The sequence below is a fragment of the Monodelphis domestica genome, chromosome 8 (assembly GCF_027887165.1).
Source record: "Monodelphis domestica isolate mMonDom1 chromosome 8, mMonDom1.pri, whole genome shotgun sequence".
Classification (NCBI taxonomy): Eukaryota; Metazoa; Chordata; class Mammalia; order Didelphimorphia; family Didelphidae; genus Monodelphis; species Monodelphis domestica.
This window is the reverse complement of record NC_077234.1, coordinates 81,030,245-81,053,393: the sequence shown is the minus strand read 5'-3', so window position 1 is coordinate 81,053,393 and position 23,149 is coordinate 81,030,245. Positions and strand designations below refer to the sequence as shown.

The 23,149-nt window shown below is 36.3% G+C and overlaps 1 protein-coding gene across 1 annotated transcript in view; it reads left to right on the top strand.

The window, feature by feature from the left end:
* Positions 1-5,774, top strand: part of CPS1 (carbamoyl-phosphate synthase 1) — a 148,442-nt gene extending 142,668 nt beyond the window's left edge. The window contains exons 36-38 of the mRNA XM_001369228.5: positions 1,412-1,524; positions 3,521-3,650; positions 4,640-5,774. Coding sequence (XP_001369265.1) covers positions 1,412-1,524; positions 3,521-3,650; positions 4,640-4,738 — 342 coding nt within the window. The 3' untranslated portion in view covers positions 4,739-5,774. The remainder of the gene's footprint in view (positions 1-1,411; positions 1,525-3,520; positions 3,651-4,639) is intronic.
* Positions 5,775-23,149: the final 17,375 nt, after the last annotated feature.

The window sequence follows — 23,149 nt, the reverse complement described above, 5'->3', positions numbered from 1 at the left end:
GATGTTACAGTACAAGCAAAGCCCCATTCTAGTGGATGCCATCACAAAAAAAAAAAAGATTCTTTAGAGCAAAAGCATTTCCATGGCTGGCCCATGGCCACTGTGCTTTGTTGATCTGATTACAATGAATTCTCGATGGCAAATAACAAATGCTTCCTCTGGTCCCTATCCAAGACACCCTCTATTATGAAAGGATCTGATTATGTGCTATCAGCAGGTGGGGAGAGAGGGACTGGAGAATGGAGGAGAGCCGGATCCGAGCTGTTTATTGCTTTATTTATTGTTCTGACTGTGCCACAACCGTAGTGACTGTTCAGTTTATCCCCAGCCTTTGCCTTCCTCTAGCATTGAAATCACCTAGACCTCAGAAGCCCTAAACGTCTTAAAGGCCCGATTCCCTTTCCCTCATCCTTCTGGGAATCCTTAGGGAGACTAGAAGCTTTCTTTCATTTTATAGATGGAGCATGTGCTTTTTTAAAATGATGCATTCATTAGAACAAAATCTCATTACAACAAAATAATTAGGATGGCCCATGGAGATTTTGGTAACAAACTCTCAGGATAATGAGCTGACCTGAGCTACACTATAAAGAGCCTGTTTTTAGGATTAAAACATATACAGACTGTTATTTGTTCCTGAGAGATTAATTAATTTATGGAAATCATTAGTCAGCCAAAAGAGATAACTCATATGAGGAGCTTGGACAGAATTTCTATCCTACATAATGGCAGTCCCACATTCTTGTAGCCCTTGGAGAATTTGGTACATCTGGCTTACATTAAAGCAACCCAAGTGATGATAGTCCAAACAAAGGGGTGTCCTCCTCCTCCTTTATTATAGGATCAAATACTTTACAAAAGTGCTTACTACGGCTTTCCTTTAAAGAGTCCTGCACTCGAATCAGGAAATGTCTGGTTTTTCTGCCTACCTCTGGCACTTACAAATTGCTGTACATACAAACCCCCTAACCTCAGTTTCCACATCTATAAAATGGGCATAATATTACCCTCAAAAATGTCATAAGGCTGAAGTGAGATAACTTATAGAAAGCACCTTGTATGCCTTTAAGTATGATAAACATGCCAACTATTTTTTCTGATAATTGTTAGCATTGGTATTCTATGCATTTAAACAATGATTTGATTTCAAGAAATATTTCTACACACATAAGTCAGAACAGGGCTGAGTTTGTCAGGAGAGAGTTATAAAACGTTGGGGTACACCTAGTATGTTACCACTCATATCCCCACTATTCAATAGTTGCATAGGAGTGTTCCTCCTTTGTAATTAATTGTATAATTATATAAATCGTATAATTAAATTACATGAACATTAGCACTTGGCGCACCAGAAGTTCATTGACCACTTTTGATGTCCACTCTAAGCTGTTGCCATTATTTTCAAATGCAGCTCTTTGCCACAGAAGCAACTTCGGACTGGCTCAATGCAAACAACGTGCCTGCGACCCCTGTAGCCTGGCCATCCCAGGAGGGACAGAATCCCAGCCTTTCTCCTATTAGAAAGTAAGAACTGGGCCACATTTGGGTTGTTGGGAAAGTTTTTCTTAAATATCTAAACAAGAAGAGCTCAGGCTGGGGAATTAGTATTTGAGATGGCATAATTAGAATCTGCTCCCCAGGATTCTAATTGCCAGCATCCCACTTTCGTTCTCACGTTACTGTTTTGGAGATAAAGTTTGTGTGCGACCCCTCCCCTCTCTCTTTTCCTGCCAACACAGCTGGGAAAACTTCTCTTTACTCAGGATTTTACTTTTTGTTTTTTTATTTCTTTTACTTCAAGTGATTATTCATATATATTATAAAATACAATACTTGGATTTATTGGAAATTAATTTTAATCTTGCAAGATTAATTATAAAAAATTCAAGCTTACTCTTTATGATAATAGAGTGGTCCTTTTTAGGCAATGAAAATCCACAATGCAGTATTTTAAATTTTAAATAAAAAAAAATTAAAATATATGTCATGGTAAAATAAAATCTCACATTAAATTGTCCTGTGGTTCAATGGACTCGGTCATACTGTGAGTCACATCATAATACTGTAATAAACAGTCATGTTAAGCACAAGAACAGAGTGGTAGATGAGTGCATAGTTAGATGGCTGGGGGACCTGAGTTAGAATCTGGATTCTGGCACTCACCGGCTCTGTGTTCAAGTCATCTCCCTCCTTTGGACCTGAATTTCTTCCTACAAAAATGACAATAGATCGAATATTGACCTGGCAGGGTTTTCTTAAGACTCGACTACATTAACCTCTATAAAATGCTTTGGGATCGCACCTACCTACACCCCTCCAAGGATGCAGATCCCAGCTTCTCCTCTGGGCAGGACTTGTGTATCCATGGGAACTATTTCGTGTAAGCCACTGTTTCGGTGCTGTGATAATGCTCTTTGCCGTTTGATCATAGGAATTGGCCTTCCTTAGGGAAGGGTAAAATTTTATAGGAGATATTATTTCCAGCTCAGTGTGGATGCCTTCCAAGGTACCATTTCCATTCAAGTTAGTGGAATTGCACGGCAGAGACACAGAACGGCTAGTTAAGAATATACATTTGGCGAGACAATTTTATTACCGCCAACTGAAGAGTTGTCGTACTGTATACAGAGTGAAATGTTTTGAGTTAGAGCCCCGAGAAGTCAACCCGTAAATCATAGTTAAATCAAGGCAGAAAAGGACGGCTTTGTATCTACCGGGGCCTTTGTTTCCTTCCCCGGATGCCTAGGACTTTATCAAACAATAATTAGCACAACCTCATATGATTTGACATTTAAATGTCTCAGGCTGTGGCATCGAGGGAGAAGACAAATAGAGAATTTAATTCAAAATCAGGTTACTTGCTTCTTCATGCCATCTGCTAAGAACCTCTGGACTAGCGGCCAAGGAAGCAAAACTAATGCCAAAAAGGGGAGAAATACTGTCCTTGTGAAATAATGAATCATCCATCAAGTTATTGATCACCTTATTGAAGAATATTAACACATTAAACAGAAAGACACTCTTGTCACATTTTTGTTTGAATGGCTTTCAGGAACATAAGGGGAAAAGCATCACTCCCTAAAAGAAACACAGCTAACCTTTCGTTAGGGATATAGGAAGCTGGAGAGTCGCAAGGTCCACGTGAGAGTAATTAAAAATGTTATCAATTAGTCATGGAAATTTATTACAGATGCAAAGTCGGCATGGCCCCATGTATCTTTAGTGAGGCATTATTGAAAATAAAGCCACATTGAACTCGGATTTGGAAGGCCGGCTTCTAGATCTCTCTGTGCCTGGCACAAAAATGCTTAATAAAGATGTATTAACCAGCTTGTTAGCTGTGAGACCCTGGGACAATCGTTTTACCTTATTTTTCTCCTCTGCTCAACCAGGGGGTTGGACTAGATGCTCTCTCAGTTCCATTACAACGTTAAAACACTAAGTAGATGATCTGTTATCTCTAAGGTGGCTTTCTGCTGACATTCTATAATTCCCATTTGTCTCACCTCCTCTCTTCTAGGTTGATAAAAGAGGGAAACATTGACCTGGTCATTAACCTCCCCAACAACAACACCAAGTTTGTCCATGACAATTATGTCATCCGCAGGACAGCTGTTGACAGTGGAATTGCCCTCCTCACTAATTTCCAGGTATATTTTTCCATGAAGATGTCACAAATAGAACACTTGTTGGTTTTGACCCGTTTTCCATTTTGTTGTGATGATTATTTTAAAATGCTTCATTCACATATATCCCAAAATATACGTAAACATATTTATTTGCTTCTCAGTGTTCAGGCTAGTTATGACGTTTTAAAATGTGGCTTCGAAGTGATTCTGTCAACAATAAAGTGTTCTGTCCAAAGCCCGGTGGTGGGGAGATTGCCAGTTAGAGAAGACCTCAAAGCCGGCAAAGCCTAGAGTCTAATCTCCACCTTTAATCCATATGTACTGACTCCGTGGCCTTGGGCAATTAATTTAATATCTTAATAGTACAACCTTAGAAGTTCTCTAAGATTCTAAGAATCTTGACGTGAATTGGTAAAGGGTTCCCTCACCTGGAAGTACCCTATAGCAATGAGAACAGGTTCTATCCCCTTTCCTATGCCTACACCACCTGTAGGCATGATCTTTCCACAACCCATACAATTATCCAGAAAATACAAAAGGATGGTGTGTGTTGAAATGGAGACAAGCTTCAGATGCAGAGCTCCATTAAAAATGTACACGTTCATTATGATATATAAATATAACTATGGTCCAGGGATAAGGTTCAATGAATTGGAAATGACTTGGTCCGGTATGTCCAGTTGCACATGGACATAGTCTTCCTATTTATCACAGAGAGGGGAATTTATTTTCAATGAAAATTTCTTCCATTCTATTGTATTTTTTTCTTGATCCAGCGTCATTTCTTTTGGTGGATGTGGGGAGGGAGAAGGGGTAAAAGTAGACATTCATAGTGAATTCTGGCATGCAGGAGAGATTCCTAACAAAATAAAAATTTGAGTACTTTTCATTCTATGGCCCTTTAAAAATTGGGAGCAGCAACCCTGACAGCTTTAGTCTTACTTCATTAAACATCCACTCTCGTGTCATTGAGGTCACTAACGTGCCTGCCCTTGCGCTTCTGCTTCCAGGTGACCAAGCTCTTTGCCGAAGCCGTGCAGAAATCTCGCACTGTGGACTCCAAGAGTCTTTTCCACTACAGACAATACAGTTCTGGCAAAACTGCATAAAGGAGTAGCCCACCCTCAGGACATCCGGAAGCCGTGGACGCGCAGAATTGCAGACTTTATCCCCAGACAGAGAACTCTCTTTAGTCCAAATTGTGTCATGTCAGTTTGCTGGGTTGTGTCCTGAAACAGCCTTCTCTCCTCAGACAGATAGTTGTCAGTCACCCTGTCAAGTCCTTAGACAGTAAGCCCTTCGCCATTCCTTCTTGCTTTTCATGAGAGCCTATCCCACGAATAATGCCTTATTTGGGGCACACACATAATTCAGTCCACAGCCCTCCTTGGCAGCTGATATTCATTATGTGGCACACCCAAATTATTGGTAGCATAATGGCTGAAAAAAAGAATGCTCCTCACTGGTGGCTCCATCTTTCCAACTCTATTTTTTTCCTACTTGAAGCCTCTTGTGGAGAATCATCATCTCTAAATAGCCTTGGTTACACTCAGGTGTCTTTTGTCTTTTCAAAATTGAGTATGCTACCCAGGCCTCATATAGTTTTATTCTATGTCCCCTTGCATCATTCCCAAAAATGTTGGGCTTGGTATATTTCTTCCTTATGGTAGTCTTTCTCCACCTACCTGGTGCATCCAGTGATCTCACAAGCTCTTTTCAAGGTATCGAGTTTGATGAGTGTGACAGGAGGTCTTTAAAGTATAGATTGCTTTAAAGGACACAAATTCACAGCCCCTTTGTGGCAAAGCAGCTAGATTTGTTTTGTCCATTTGTTTTTAACCTTTTGCAATTGACAGATTTATAGGTTTCCCCTCTACCCTGAGCCCCCTCGTCCATGGCTGCTCCTTGGAATCCCTCTGAAGCTTGGGTTCAGTCCCTAGAGATGCTGCCTTCCGTTTATCTAGTGAATCCCATGCTGTGTTATGACTGGCACTCAGTTTCATCCTAAAGTCTCCATTCCTTCTACTTTACCTGAAAGGGAAGAAGAGCCCTTTCCACATAGGCAGTCTTTTGGGGTTTTAAATGTTTTGTATTATTAAAACTGCTTTGATTGTTAACATTGAAATAAAATGCTACTGAAGAGAAGTTAGTGGAGTGTTGGAATTTTTACCATCTTATGCTAAATCAGTTTCTTTGACCAGGATCAAATCACTTATTTATTCTTATCCTAATCAGTACATGGTGGGAGCAAAAGGATCTTCATAATAATGATTGTGAATGCTTGTGTTCTCCATTTCAAATGATTTTTCATGACTCCCCATGCTGCTAGTAATCCTTATGATAAAATATTATTGTGTCAAGTGGTTATATAGCATCCCAATTTTCCCTACTGTTCTCCTTGCTACTGCTACTATTTCTAATTACACAAGGATATTATGAAGGAAAATTCAAAGGTATAGATGATATATAGCAAATAGAAACCAAAAAAAGTTATTGCCATTGGAGGATACATCATACTGGCTACTGTTTATACCAGGATAGTCATTAGCCCTTAAATAAGATTAGACTATATTAATTTAAATTACATGTATAAAAATAAATTAAAGGATACAATAATTTGAACTTCACTTATATTTCTCCTAATAGTTTTGTAAAATAGGTTCAAGAGGTAATCATTTATAACCTTTTTGTAGAAAGAGGAATGAGAAACCAAAAAGAACAACCTACCAAGGGCACAGAGATTGTTAGAACCCAAATCCGTCCAATTCAGCACTAACTGGGCCATATAAAGAAGCTCTTCATATATGCCAAATAGCAGAAGGATGTAACAGGGTTGAATTTGGCATCATTTTGCACAGTAGTACAGCAGATCTTTGGGCAAGTTTCAAGTTACTTTAATCTTATTAACCTTTGATTTTATTGTTAGCGGTTTTAATTCTCTATTTTCTGTTCCACTTTCCTTCATCCACATGATGTTTGTAATCCAACTCAATGGCACTGGAAGAATTCTATTAGCACAAGGGGGAGGCATTAAGCCTAACAAAGAGGGCATGAAGATCTCAAAGTAACCAGTGATTAAAGGCCAATAATATTGTCTCTCATCAGTCCAGTTGGCTCATCAGGTCAACCAACCCCAAACCCAACTTCATAGAGTGATGATTCGTAGTTTGGAAGAGGAGTAAGAGTAAATCCTTTGACTATATTAATGGCAAACCTTTGGCATGTGTGCCAGAGCATGCTGGAGGGGGTTGCTCTCTTTCTCTTATCCACATATGCCTGAGGACACCACTTGCACTCCAATGGGAGCACTTCCTCCCTCCTCTGTCTGGGGTAAGGGTGGGGGATTCACATTTGGTTTGAGGGTTGAAGTTTGGGCACTCGGTCTCTAAGGTCTCTAAAAGTTCATCATCATCATCACATACAGACATCTATGTATATATGTACTGTCCTTCCCCAACTACCTGGCCTGTTTCATGGGACTTAGAAAACCTCAGGCCATACTTAGTTATATGAGTGCTCCATGTCAGCCATGGGAGGCCAAGACAGAGTCAGGAGCATAAAGCAACTGGTCCTGGAACTGGCAAGATGGAGACTGAGGATAAGCTTCACTTTGGAGACTAAACTTAATGAGATCAGGGGTAAGGAATGGGGTTGACTTCCCTTTTGGTATTTCATCCATTAGAGGAGCCTTATTTGAAGATCAATGCTGTTTCACTTTCCCCAGTATTAGTGTAATTGATGAATTTCCCAATGTCATCCATTAGGGAGCTCTCTCTCCCTCTCTCTCTCTCTCTCTCTCTCTCTCTCTCTCTCTCTCTCTCTCTCTCTCTCTCTCTCTCTCTCTCTCTCTCTCTCCCTCTCTCTCTCTCTCTCTCTCTCTCTCTCTCTCTCTCTCTCTCTCTCTCTCCCTCCCTCCCTCTCTCTCTCTCTCTCTCTCTCTCTCTCTCTCTCTCCTCTCTCTCTCTCTCTCTCTCTCTCTCTCTCTCCCTCTCTTTCTCTCTCTCCCCCCTCTCTCTCTGTCTCTGTCTGTCTGTCTGTCTCTGTCTGTCTCTCTTTATTCCATTATTAATGGTGTCACCCATCAGAGGTATTAGTCCTGACTAAGAGAAAAAGTCCAGAGAAAACTTGGCACTGTCATTAGGGAATTGATGATGTTGGAGTCAGAAACACATTTCATCTAGCCTAGGAACTCCAATTGGCCAAAAAATCTTTCTGACAGCTGGAACCATCAGGCCTGAGGCTGGGGAATGTGTTCCAAATGCCATGAGAGCCAGTCTCTTTCTCCTTGGGTGGCTGCCAGCTGAGAATAGAGGCTGGTGGCATCTGTTAGGGGTTCAGCTCTTTGGAGTGGTAGTGCCTTTGGGAGAGCCTTAAGCTTTCCACTCAAAGTTCTCTTGATATTGAGATGACAGGGATTGTGATCCTCAGGGACATTAATGTGCTCTAGACCAGTAGTGGCAAAGCCGTCCAAGTTGCTACAAGGGAAGCTCAGAGGACACCAGTAGATCAAGAGGTTCTGTTGCATTGGAAAGAGTACCCTAAGAGGAGATTAGTGGGGAGTAGGTGTTGGGGTTAGTCATAGTGTCCAATGAAGGGGAATTCAAGAATGAGAATGAGGCCAGGAATTGGGATCAAGAGGTCAAGGGTATCAAGGAAGAATAACAACACGATATTGGTTCTGGCCCAGATAATAAGTAGAACCCAAACTAACTTCTCATTTTTTGAGGACACCTTCACATTATGTGCCTTTGATATGTTTTATGAAACGCATATCGAAGTAAGCGGCAGGAAATATATTCTGAAATTAGCTTCATAAGACAAATTAAGTGGGGAAGCTGAAGATAGACACCAAAATAGAGGTCTTTTCTACCACAGCAACGTTGGTGCCAGGGTGAGGTAGGGGTGAAGTTGTCATTTGTACTGTTGCACCTGTGGGGAGGAAATGCTCATCTGGTAACTTCTAATTTTAACTAATTCTTCTTGTTGATATTTAAGTTTAACAGTTTTATGCCTTTAAAGTGCTCTCTCTGCTCTCTAAATTTTTATATCCTTGTATAAAGTCCTGATTGCCCTGTTCTAATTAGAGCTTTACCAATAACATGAATAGTTTCATAGCCTATGGGTCATGTGCACATGGAAGGATGGCCTCTTCTTTCCTATGAAGCCAATAATTCCCTTGCACCTGTGAGCAATGGGCATGGACAGGAGGTTAGGAACAGATGTTCCCAGAACTCCTGTTTGGCAATCCTTCCATACTATAATTCTTTGTCTAGATGTAGTTGAATTTCATATAATGCTTTAGGACGTAGCAAACATTCCTTGTTTTAGCTTCATATCAATCCATGATATCAATAGTATGAGCATTGTTATTCTTTGTTCTTGAGATGAAGAGTCTCAAGTTTGTAAAAGTTATTTGACTAATGTAGGGTCACATATGTCATATAAGGTAAAGAAGGATGTTTAATTTATTTTCCATATTCCAAATTTGCTTTTTATATTCCCCAAATTTTAAAGTGATTATTCTTAATGTTGTCATCAAAATACCAAAAGTTTGGTGGAATGTTAATTTAATGGTAATATATATATATATATATATATATAATTGTAGCAATAAAATACATCATTTTTATTTTTAAATTTTTTTTTAAATTTTTATTTTTATTTTTATTATTTTATTTTTATTATTTTTTTTTAAATTTTATTATTTTTAAATTTTATGTAGCAAATAGATTTTAATACTATATAATAATATATACTAATATGCATTATATGTTATATGCATTGTTATATATTGTGTATTTTATGTTTATTATTTTACAGAATAAAATATTAACTTCATATATGTGAGATAACACAATATATGGATAAATAATAACATAATTATTATTACCATGAAATTAAGTCTATTATAAACACTTGGAGTTTTAAATTGAAACATTAAAGATGACCATTAAACATTCATAATAATTATGATGATGCTTACAAGTCCCTCATACTCTAACAGAGTTTTTGCTATAAGAGGAGAAGAGAATGGATGTACAATAAGGACTTTCATCTCCTTAGCCCATTATAGTAGCTGGGAAGACCTAATAGAATCTATACTCTGGTCAGCATGTTGCAACTGCTCTAAGGACATAAAGAAATAATGGGACAGCAAAAAGATGTAGCCCAGTTTTATTGGAAACTGTTCTGATGCTCAGCTTAAGACAGAGGGCAGTGGAAATAATGGTGCTCCTTCAGGTTCTAGTACTACCGAAAGCAAGAAACTCTAGAACAAATCAGAAATCTCAAAACTCCACATCTAGGAAATGTTTTGCTACAGATAGTCCTGAACACTAAAGAGGACCAAACAGGAATATGTATGAAATGGACTGAAGACAAAAATATTTTCATTATGAGCCAGAATTAGATCATAATAAGATGGGGGGCAGGAGGGAACATCTTACTAGTGATAGATAAGGGCTTCATATTGTTTGTTTGTTTTTTTTGTTTTTTGTTTTCCAATAATACCTTTGGCTCCAAGTCATACAGCAATATATTGCCAACTAGTACAGGGCAATTGTAATAAATAACTTCATTTATATGCTTATATTAGAAGCAATAAGTATTGTAATTGAGCCTCTGAAAAGATTGAGGAGGAAAACTTGAAGAACTGGAGGCCATTTTTCACTTAATGGAAACTCTAGATATTTTGCCAAAGAAAATCATTCCAAGATCCCAAATTCTTTTTTTTTTTTATCATTCTCAATAGCGTCCTCCAACTTGTTAATGTTCCATTTTATTTTTTTAATTAAATAATTTATTAATTTAATGATTTTAGAACATTATTCCTTGGTTATAAGAATCATATTCCTTCCCTCCCTTCCCTCCTGCCACCCTTGCTGTAGCTGATGCGCAATTCCACTAGGTATTACATGTGTCCCTGATCAGAACCTATTTCCATGTTGTTGATGTTTGCACTAGGATGTTCATTTATAGTCTATATCCCCAATCATATCTCCTCAACCCATGTAATCAAGCAGTTGTTTTTCTTCTGTGTTTCTGCTCCCACAGTTTTTCCTCTGAATGTGGATAGTGTTCTTTCTCGTAGATCCCTCCAGGTTGTTCAGGATCACTGCATTGCCACTAATGGAGCGGTCCATTATATTTGATTGTACCACAGCGTATCAGTCTCTGTGTACAACGTTCTCCTGGTTCTGCTCCTTTCGCTCTGCATCAATCCCTGGAGGTTGTTCCAGTCCCCATGGAATTCCTCCACTTTATTATTCCTCTGAGCACAATAGTATTCCATCACCAACATATACCACAATTTGTTCAGCCATTCCTTAATTGTAGGGCATCCCATCATTTTCCAATTTTTTTGCCACCACAAAGAGGGCAGCTATGAATATTCTTGTACAAGTCTTTTTCCTTATTATCTCTTTGGGGTACAAACCCAGCAGTGCTATGGCTGGATCAAAGGGGAGACAGTCTTTATCACCCTTTGGGCATAGTTCCAAATTGCCCTCCAGAATGGTTGGATCAATTCACAACTCAATCAGCAATGCATTAATGTCCCAACTTTGCTACATCCCCTCCAGCATTCATTACTTTCGGTTGCTGTCATGTTAGCCAATCTGCTAGATATGAGGTTGTTTTGATTTGCATTTCTCTGATTATAAGAGATTTAGAACACGTTTTCATGTGCTTATTAATAGTTTTGACTTCTTTAACTGAAAATTGCCAATTCAAGTCCTTTGTCCATTTATCAATTGGAGAATAGCTTGATTTTTTGTACAATTGATTTAGCTCTTTATAAATCTGAGTAAATTAGACCTTTGTCAGAGGTTTTTGTTATGAATATTGCTTCCCAATTTATTGCTTCCCTTCTGATTCTAGTTGCATTGGTTTTGTTTGTACAAAACCTTTTTAATTTGATATAATCAAAATTTTTTATTTTACCTTTTGTGATTTTTTCTAACTCCTGCTTGGTCTTAAAATCTATCCTCTCCCAAAGATCTGACATGTATACTATTCTGTGTTTACCTAATTTACTTGTAGTTTCCTTCTTTATATTCAAGTCATTCACCCAATCTGAGTGTATCTTGGTGTAGGGTGTGAGGTATTGATCCAAATCTAATTTCTCCCATACTGTCTTCCAATTTTCCCAGAAGTTTTTATCAAATATTTGATTTTGGTCCCAGAAGTTGGGGTCTTTGGTCTTATCATAGACTGTCTTGCTGAGGTCGCTTACACCAAGTCTATTCCATTGATCCTCCTTTCCGTCTCTTAGGCAGTACCAAATTATTTTGATGACCACTGCTTTATAGTATAGTTTGAGATTTGGGACTGCAAGGTCACCTTCCTTTGCATTTTTTTTCATGATTTCCCTGGATATCTTTGACCTTTTGTTCTTCCAAATGAACTTTGGTTTTTTTCTAATTCAGTAAAAGAGTTTTTCATAGTTCAATGGGTATGGCACTAAATAAGTAAATTTATTTGGGTAGGATTGTCATTTTTATTATGTTAGTTTGTCCTACTTATGAGCAATCGATATTTTTCCAATTGTTTAGATCTATTTTTAATTGTGTGGAGAGTGTTTTATAGTTGTGTTCAAATAGTTCCTGTATTTGACTTGGCAGATAGATTCCTAAGAGTTTTATATTGTCTAGGGTGATTTTAAATGGAATTTCTCTTTCTAATTCATGTTTCTGAGATGTGTTGGAAATATATAGAAATGATGATGACATATATGGGTTTATTTTGTATTCTGCAATTTTGCTAAAGTAGTTGGTTATTTCAACTAGCTTTTTAGTTTATTCTCTAGGATTCTTTAAGTAGACCATCATATCATCTGCAAAGAATGATAGCTTGGTATCCTCATTGCCTATTTTAATTCCTTCAGTTTCCTTCTCTTCTCTAATTGCTACTAGTAGTGTTTCTAGTACAATGTTAAATAATAGAGGTGATGATGGGCATCCTTGTTTCACTCCTGATATTATTGGGAAGGCTTCTAGTTTATTCCCATTGCAGATGATGTTGGCTGATGATTTTAGATATACACTGTTTATTATTTTTAGGAACGGCCCTTCTATTCCTATGCTTTCTAGTGTTTTCAAAAGGAATGACTGTTGTATTTTGTCAAAGGCTTTTTCTGCATCTATTTAGATAGTCATGTGACTTTTGTTGGTTTGCTTGTTAATATGGTCAATTATGTGGATGGTTTTCCTAACATTGAACCATCCTGGAATTCCTGGTATAAATCCTACCTGGTCATAGTGAATAATAACCTTTGTGATCACTTTCTGTTGTCTTTTTGCTTATATCCTATTTAAGATTTTTGCATCTATCTATATTCATTAAGGAGATTGGTCTGTAGTTTTCTTTCTCTGTTTTTGACCTTCCTAGCTTTGGAATTAATACCATATTTGTGCCATATGTGACATAAAAGGAATTTGGTAGAACTCCTTCTTTGCTTATTCTGTCAAATAATTTGTATAATATTGGGATTAGTTGTTTTTTGAATGTTTGTTAGAATTCATTTGTGAATCTATCTGGTCCTGGGGATTTTTTTCTTATGGAGTTCTTTGATGGCTTGTTCAATTTCTTTTTCTGATATGGTGTTATTTAGGTATTCTATTTCTTTCTCTGTTAGTCTAGGCAATTTATATTTTTGTAAATATCCTTCCATATCACCTAGATTGCGATATTTATTGCCATATAATTGGTCAAAATAGTTTTTATTGATTGTCTTAATTTCCTCTTCATGAGTGGTGAGGTCTCCCTTTTCATTTTGGACACTGTCAATTTGGTTTTCTTCTTTCCTTTTTAAAATTAGATTTACAAGTACTTTGCCTATTTTATTTGTTTTTTCAAAGTACCAGCTTCTAGTCTTATTTATTAAATCAATAGTTCTTTGACTTTCAATTTTATCAATTTCTCCTTTGATTTTTAGGATCTCTAATTTAGTCTTCATTTGAAGATTTTTAATTTGTTTGCCTTCAAGTTTTTTTATTTGCATGCCCAATTAATTGACCTCTGCCCTCCCTAATTTGGAAATATGTGAACTCAAGAATATAAATTCCCCTCTGAACACTTCTTTGGCTGCAACCCATAAATTTTGAAAGGATGTCTCATCATTGTCATTTTCTTCAATGAAATTATTAATTGTTTCTATGATTTGTACTTTAACTGATTTTGAAGAATTGTATTGCTTAATTTCCAATTAATTTTTCATTTGCCTCTCCATGTACCCTTACTAATTATTATTTTCATTGCATTATGGTTTGAGAAGTTTGCATTTATTATTTCTGCTCTTTTGCACTTGTTTGCAATGTTTTTATGCCCTAATACATGGTAAATCTTTGTGAATGTACCATGTGCTGCTGAAAAGAAGATGTATTCCTTTTTGTCCCTATTTATTTTTCTCCACATATCTAATAACTCTAATTTTTCTAAGATTTAATTTAGTTCTCTTACCTAGTTCTTATTTATTTCTTGGTTTGAATTATGAAGTTCAGATAGAAGAAGTTCAGGTCTCCCAGTAGTACAGTTTTTCTATCTATTTCATCCTTGAGCTCCACTAGTTTCTCCTTTAGAAATTTAGATGCTATGCCCTTTGGTGCATACATTTTGAGTACTGATATTTCATCATTGTCTATACTACCTTTTAGCAGGATGTAATTACCTTCCCCATCTCTTTTAACTAGATTTTTTTTACTTTGGTTTTGTCAGATATCATGACAATTTTCAAGAGTTACCAATGATCTCTTTTCTTATAGAGATACATATTATGTTAACTTTTGGATCTCTTAAAAAAGTTGTTCTTTTGTTTTTTTTTCTCCCCTACCCCCCTTTCTTAATTACCTTTTGATGATGCTCTTGAGTTCTGTGTTTGGGCATCACATTTTCTGTTCAGGTCTGGTATTTTCTTTACGAATGCTTGATCTCCTTCTATTTTGTTAAATGACCATACTTTCCCTTGTAAGAATATAATCAGTTTTGCTGGGTAGTTGATTCTTGGTTGTAGACCTAGTTGCCTTGCTTTCCAGAATATCATATTCAATGCCTTTCGGTCCTTCAGTGTAGATGCAGCCAGATCCTGTGTTATCCTCACTGTAATTCTATGGTATCTGAATGACTTCTTCCTAGCAGCTTGTAATATTTTTTCCTTGGTCTGATAGTTTTTGAATTTGCTATAACATTCCTGGGTGTTGTCAGTTGGGTATTAAGTACAGGAGGTGATCTGTGGATTCTTTTAATCTCCACTTTTCTCTCTGCTCTAGAATATCAGGGAAGTTTTCTTGGATAATTTCCTGTAGGATGATGTCCAGGATTTTTCTTTTGTCATGGTCTTCTGGTAGACCATTGATTCTTAAGTTATCTCTCCTGGAATGATTTTCTAAATCTTCTGTTTTGTGAATGAGGTGCTTCACATTTTTCTCAACTTTCTTCATTCTTTTGATTTTGTTTTATAGTTTCCTGCTGCCTTGTGAAGTTGCTTGCTTCTAATTGTTGTATACTGGTTTTTAAAGACTGGATTTCATCCCTGGTTTTTTGGTCATCCTCCTTCTGGTATGATTTTCTTTGCAGGTCATCTTTCATCTTCTTTGCCTCATCTTTCATTTTCTTTGCCCCATCTTTCATTTTTTTTTGCCTCATCTTTCATCTCCTTTGCCTCATTTACAAGCTGTTTGATTTTGGCTTTCAAGACACTATTTTCTTGTTTTAGTTGAAGTGCCTCTGTTTCCAGGTGATTTATCTTGCTTCTTAATTTCTTTTTCCAGTTGTCTACAGTCTCTCTTAATTTCATTTTGAATTGTATTTTGAGTTCTTCCAAAGCCTGTGTCCAATTTGCTGGAGTTTCTGTGATTTTGCTTGGTATTTCTTTATCCTTCCTTGTTACATTTGCTCTTTGTTCATTGCCTGGATAGAAGCTATTGATTGCAATTTCTTTTTTATTTTTCTATTGTTTGTTCATATTTGCCCTTTCTTTCCCCCCTGTTGTTGCCTGCACTCTTGCTCTTCTCTTTATGTGCTGGATCTGTGGTTTTGAGCTTTTCTGTCAGCTTTCCGCCTTGGAGCTTAGTAAGCAAATCTCTCAGTGCAGTCTGTGAGGGAGGGGTGTTGGAGCTTGAGCTTCACTGCCCTTTGAAAACTTTGATGAGATAAATCTAGTTGGTCTGAACTTGCAGAGCTGGATGTGCCCTGAGGCCAAAACCTCAAGGAGGGAAGGGGGACAATATGGCTTTATTGCTTGTGACAAGGAAATCACTTTAAAAGACTGATATATATCAATTTAAGGTCGCCAAGGAATTCAGCTATGTAATTCCTAAATGAAAACTCAAGTCAGCAGTCAACCTTTTATGGAGTTTAATTACAAACAGGAGGAAGAAAGGAATTAGAGATAGAGAGAGAGGGGGAGAGAGAAAGGGGAGAGAAGGGAATAGGGCTTAAATACCCCCTCTGTTTAGGCTGGGCCAAAAGGCCCAAGCCCTTAGATAGCTGGGGCAAAGAAAAGAGATCAGTCCCTATTACTCACGTGACCAAAATGGAGAAACAGTCTCAGAGGCCCCCACCTTCAGCTTCCTTCAGAGCAAGCTTCTCAGAGCACACTCCAACCACTCAGACAAACTCCTCAACCACCAACCTGAGTCTTCAGACCCCTCTCTCTTTAAGGAAACCATCCAAGTTCCCTCCCCTCAGTTCTCACATCTACCAATCACTGTCCATCAATTTCCCTGTGCCAATGGAGGCTCTAGCTTAACCCAGGACCTCCCAGAGGTCTCTGGCTTTGCACATGTCTGTTGAAGGTCATATTTTCAAATAATTAAATCTTTGATCCTTTGCTACAGCCCTTCCTAAATCCTGTTAACCTGAGTAGGGTAGAGATTGGAATAATTAAATTTTGATCTATGCTGCAGCCCTTACTCAATCCTGTTAGGACTGAGTAGGGTGGAGATTGATTCCAAGTATCTCCATTGTATCAATTCTAGAATCAATCATGACTCAAAGAAATTCCTGTTCTATGCTTAAGCATAGGTCAAAGTCCTTTCCATTGTTCAGCAAAAGGTTTCTGTCCTAAAGTAATCTTAAGAAGGGAGGAGGAGGAACCTCCCATGCCAATGGGGTTCACATTCCAATAGACTATCAGTAAGAAATTTTCCAAGTATGAAATTTCCCAATGGTGAAATTTCCAACATTTATAAGTCTAAGGAATTTTAAGGTTTACATGTTGCAACTAGACTGCCTGCTCTGTGCTTCTCCAACTGCTTCCCCACTGCCTGTGTTCAATGCTCTGAGCCTGGCACAGCTTTGCCCACAAGGTACTCCCTCAAGAGCAGCACCCTTTTCTGCCCAGAACTTCCAGCTACCACTGGAGGCTCAGTGCTCTAGGTGGGGGAGGTGTCCTGGGACCTTCCTTCTTCCTTCTCCTTAAACCAGATTGTTTTTTAATTCAGGCTTTTGGGGGAGGGGCGTACCTTTTAAGTTGATTCCAGCAGGAGGGTTCCTTGGCTCTGGTTTATTGTTAGGTTTGATTTTCAGTCCCCTAGGAGCATTTAGTTTGTAATCGGTAAGGAAGGGTTTTCAGAGGTCTTAACTGTCGCTGCTTCTATGCCGCCATCTTGACTCTGCCCCTCCCCAATCCTTTTTAAAAAAACAGGAAAGTCATGCTTTCACTAGGACTTTGAAAGGTCAATACCATGAATTAAACTAATAGAGTTATAATATAATTATATACCATAATGGAATATTAAAAAAAAAACCTTTTAGTTGATACATAGTCATCATAGAGAATGTATTCTTCTACTAAGTATGATTTCCAAATTAGAGTATAGAACCAAAATATATCTTATTGAGAGAAACATGAATGACATAAAGTTTTATTGTTTCATTAAAAAAAAACATTTAACACTTTCTTTATCTTATGGAATCTTTTCCCAATGATGTCAAAATTTCATTTTTATAAGTGTTAAATTCTCAGTGTATTCCAAGGAGCAAGAGATACTGAAGAATGAATAAGATTTTGAATATGAAGATCAAATTGGACCAATATATGAAGGAAAATCTTTAAAAATACCATGATCTTCAACTAAGATAGGGAATGTAAGTATATGAAAAATAAATCTATAACTAATCTGTTAAGAGACATTAATATCCTGAAATCAAGGCTAAACAGGAAGAACATGTTTAAAGCAATTAACATCTATCCAACAATTATCTATCTTTTTTCTTTTTAAACATATTTTAAGATTACATGTTGATATTCATTTTCTGACATTTTGCAAACCATATTTTATCCCTCCCTTACACCTCTGCCCCCTCCCCAAGGAGGGAGGTAATATGATATATATATACATATATATATATATAATATAGGTTGTAGATATATCATGTAGATCATATTTCTATGTTCATCTTGTTGTGAGACAAGAAAAGTGTTGCTTAAACTAGTGAAAATTTATGGGAAGAAATAAAGTAATGAATGGCATATTTCAATCTGCATTTAGATTCTGTTTATTCCTTCTTCCTTTTTAGTCATGATTCCCTGGGAGTTGTCCTGGATCTTTGCCTTAATGATGACATAAATCATTGGCAGTTGATCATTATAAATTGTTGTTACTATGCATAATATTCTCCTGTGTTCTGCTCATTTCATTTAGCATTACTTCATATAAGTCTTTCTAGACTTTTTTTTGATCATCTATCTTGCCATTTCTTATAGTACAATAGTATTACATTACAAGTATATACTGTTTAGATATCCTGACATCTCTTTAGTTCTTTGCCACCACACAAATAACTGCTATAAACATTTTTTTGTGTTGGTAGGTGCTTTTCCCTTACCTTTAATCTCTTTGGGATATGACCTAATAGTGGTATTGTTGGGTAAAAGGGTATGCATAGTTTGTTGGTCTGTTGGGCATGATTCCAGATTGCTCTCCAAAATGGTTGTATCACTTCACAGCTTGACCAATAGTGTATTAATACCCCAAGTTTTCCACATCCCCTCCAACACTGATCATTTTCCTTTTTTCTTTTTTTGTTATGTTAGCCAGTTTGGTGGGTATGAGGTAGTATATCAAAGTGGTTTTAATTTTCATTTCTCTACTTAGTAGTGATTTGGAGAATTTTTATATGATTAAAGATATTTTTGATTTCTTCATTTGAGAATGGACTGTCCATATCCTTTCACCATTTGCCAATTGGAGAAGATTTTGTTTTATTATAAATTGAGCCCAATTCTCTATATATTTGAGAAATGTGGCCTTTGTCAGAGATATTTGCTGTAATGATTTTCTCCCAGTTTGTTGATTGCCTTTTAATCTTGGAAACAGCTCTCTTAATATATTTTCTCTGAACTGTAAAATGAATTTGGATTTGGAAATTTGGTAACAAAAAATAATATGATATTAATCAAACATAGGGATTATAAGTCCAGGAGAGCTATTGAAGGATTGTCTTCCTTACCATAAAAAAAGAAGATAGAAATACATTTTTAGAACACATGACAAATAATAGGTCAGAAATCTACAGAAATACTTATGGAAACAATAGGTATCAGCATCATCTGAACAACAGTAAAAGTTGATAATAGTTAATACACCATTTCACTGAACTAATTCAATCAAAGTAATTTACCTGCACCAAAGCACTAATCTTATTCTATGCTCTATGCTCAAAGACTGAAGAGATGAATGTAGGATAGTTAGTGGCCTATAATCAAAGTAGAGTTTGGATAGAAAAAGAACCATAACTATTCCTAGGTTATAATTATAGAACTAGAAAGATGCTCAGAAATCATGGAAAAGGAACAAGAGTGGAAAAAGTGATCAGAAGTTTTGTTGTTGTTGTTTGCAGGACTCTGTCCCAGAGTCATAATTAGGAATTTTAATACCTGAAATTCTCTTGGATCATTGTATTGCTGTTATTAGCAAAGTCTATCACATTTGATCATTCCACAATATTTCAGGTACTGTGTATAATGATCTCCTGGTTCTTCTTATTTTACTCTGCATCAGTTTACATAGGTCTTTACAGTTCTTTCTGAAATAATCCTGTTCATCATTCCATATAGCACAAAAATATTCCATCACCATCATATACCACAATTGGTTCAGACATTCCCCAATTGAGGGGAATCTCTTTACTTTCCACTTCTTTGCCACAACAAAAAAGCAGCTATAAATATTATTGTATGAAAATGTCCTTTTCCATGTTTTTATCTCTTTGTGATATCGATCCAATAGTGGTATCATTGGATATAAGGCTATGGCATTCTTTTATAGTCCTTTGGACACAATTCCAAATTGCTCTCCAGAATGATTGAATCAGTTCACAACTCCAGCAGCAATATATTAGTATCACAATTTTGCCACGTTCCCTGAAACATTTATCATTTTCCTTTACAGTCATATTGGTCAATCTTATAGGTATGAGGTGGTACCTCAGAGTTTTTTTTTTAATTTAAATTTCTCTAATCCAGAGTGATTTAGAATGTTTTTTATGTAATTATTTGTAGTTTTTATTTTTTCATCTGAAAACTACCCATTCCTATCCTTTGACCATTTCTCTCAATTGTGGAATGCCTTGGTTTTTTAAAAAATAAATTTGACTTAGTTCTTTATATATTTGAAAAACAAGACCTTTATCAGAGAAATTTTTTATAAAAATTTTATCCTAGTGTGTTGTTTCCCTTCTAATCTTGGTTGCATTGGTTTTGTGTGTATAAACCATTTTTAATTTAATATAATCAAAATTATTCATTTTACATTTTGTAATGCTCTCTGTCTTGTTTGGTCATAATTTCTTATCTTCTCCATAGATTTGACAGTAAACTATTCTATGTTTCCCTAATTAACTTATAATATCAACCTTTATGTTTAAATCATATACCTATTTTGACTGTATCTTGGTATAGTATGTGAGATATTGATTTAAACCTAATTTTTGCCATACTGTTTTCCAATTTTTCCACCAGTTTTTTGTCAAATAGAGGATTCTTATCACAAAAGCTGGGATCATTGGATTTATCAAATGCTAGATTGCTGAGGTCATGTAACTCTAATCTATTCCATTGATCCCCCCTTCCATCTCTTAGCCAGTACCAGATTGTTTGCATAATTACTAGTTTATACTAGTTTAGGATCGGATACTACTAGGCCACCTTCCTTCACCTTTTTGTTGTTGTTGTTGCCTTGATATTCTTGACCTTTTGTTCTTCGAGATGCATTTTTAAAATTATTTTTTCTAGTTCTATTAAATAGCTTTTTTGGTAGTGATCCAATTATTGGAGAGTAATTTCGAATTATGCCCCAAAAGTTATAAACCTGTGTATACATTTTTTCCCAGAAATACCTCTATTAGGCTTATTTCTAAAGGTGATTATGAAAAAAAAGAAGCCATATGTTATAAAATATTTATAGCAGTTCTTTTTATAGCGGCAAAGAACTGGACATTGAGGGGATGTCCATCAATTGAGAAATGGCTAAGCAAATTGTGGCATATGATTGTAATGGAATACTAATGTTCGATAAGAAATGACAAGCAAGCTAATTTTAAAAAATGGAAAGACTTCCATGAAATTATGAAGAATGAAATGAGTAGAAAATTATATATATGTATATGTGCATGTAACCTCCTGTAGTTACATATTAATATTCTTGTGGGTGGACACCTGAGAAGCAGATTGGAAACTGAAGGAAAATGGATAAGAGAGAGAGAGAGAGAAAAAGAGAGAGAGAGAGAGAGAGAGAGAGAGAGAGAGAGAGAGAGAGAGAGAGAGAGAGAGAGAGAGAGAGAGAGAGAGGCAAAGGAATAAAGACTCAGAGACAAAGAGTTAAAAAATATGGGTGGTTGGTACTTAACACCTAGATAGGTATTGTCAGGAATAGAATCTATACATTGATGTAGATGACAGTTTAAGCAGAGAATCTCATACAGTCCCTTATTGTTTTTAGAGGTGTTAAGTGTACCACCTACTAACATTACATAATGAGCAAATACACAAGCTGTGATGTTAACGTGAGTAGCATTTTTGAAATCAATCCCTTTATTTGTAATATTGACCTATAATTTACGAATTGATTGGTTGGCAGCCGTTATTTCTCACTGAGTATTTTGAATGGGACCTGCTTCATTAGCACGTCTAGAATCTGATACATCTGCTTGTGTAAATTCTTTAGTCTTATACTGTGTTATTCATGGAATGTGCCATCTTTCACATCCTCTATTTCCATTTGAATGTATCAATAGATCATTAAATCTACAATGTAATTTAGGTCCCCAATTAAAAATCTCAAAGTCTATTTTACCTGACATCTCAACCTTTTTATGAGTTTGACCAGGACAATCTGCCCATTATAAATCCCTGTACAATGTCTCTACCTGCTTTAAACATGATTCTTTGTTTTCAGGGCTACTAGGTCTATGTGGTGGTTGATAAATTCTATCCCCTTTTCCTATGAGAGCCATACCAATGCCTATATAATTGTTATCAGTAGAATTTCTTACAATCCAAGTTTGAATTTTAAAATGTATATAAAATGAATTCTTTTTGTCAATATATAGCATAGACATACAAAATGACAGGTATACAGTAGTGTCTGAATAATTGTAGCTAGTCCTTTCTGATTCCATGGTAATGTCTTTGGCTAAAATTGAGTATGGTAGCCATTTGGTGTCATTAGCATACAAAAGTGGGGGCTTGTCTATACATGTTAACATTCATAATATTGGGGTTTAGGTATAATAGATCAATAGATTTCAGCATGACAAATGTCCATCAGGGTAATGATAGTGAATATAATTAAGAGAAGTGTAATGTCAGTCTTTGACATGTGTGTAGTCACCAGTGAGCATCTCGTCAGGTGTGTCCTGAGTGCATCTGGTCTGCTGGTGATCGAGGTTATCTGTGTTCATTTGCTTCTCTTCCTGGTCCTCTGCCACATGGTGTGATGTGCTTGGTGGTTGTCCATATGTTTCCATTATCTGTAGAAATACAAACAAACCCTCAACCCAATGTTATCATCCTGTTGGGTCACCTATAGTCTTTATCTCCTGGTAATATAAAAAAATCCAGGGCTACTATACAGTGTAATCCTTATCATTACACTCAAAATGTTATTGCATAGGAGTAGCATATAGCCCTTTTGGCATGGAGAAGTGATTGCTGGTTAGGAGTACCATTACATTCACTTTATATTTAAAAACTTAAATGCAATTTCCAGTTAAATTGGTTTTTAAATAAATCTGATTCTATAAAGACATACTTTTTTGTAACTATAGAATGAACTGGTTAAGACAATTATCATATATACATTTTGGACAATATAAACAATTTCTGTTGCAATTGCACAGTATCCAGTGTACTATTATAACATTTCCAATTGTACAATTTGTTTTTTGATCAAATTTGGGTAACATGGAACAATTCCAATAAAATAACTGCAAGTTACATATTGTACAAATACCATTTGAAGCATAAATGTACATGATAAACATTTATCTGACAACAAATACCCATATACTTTTAGAATAGA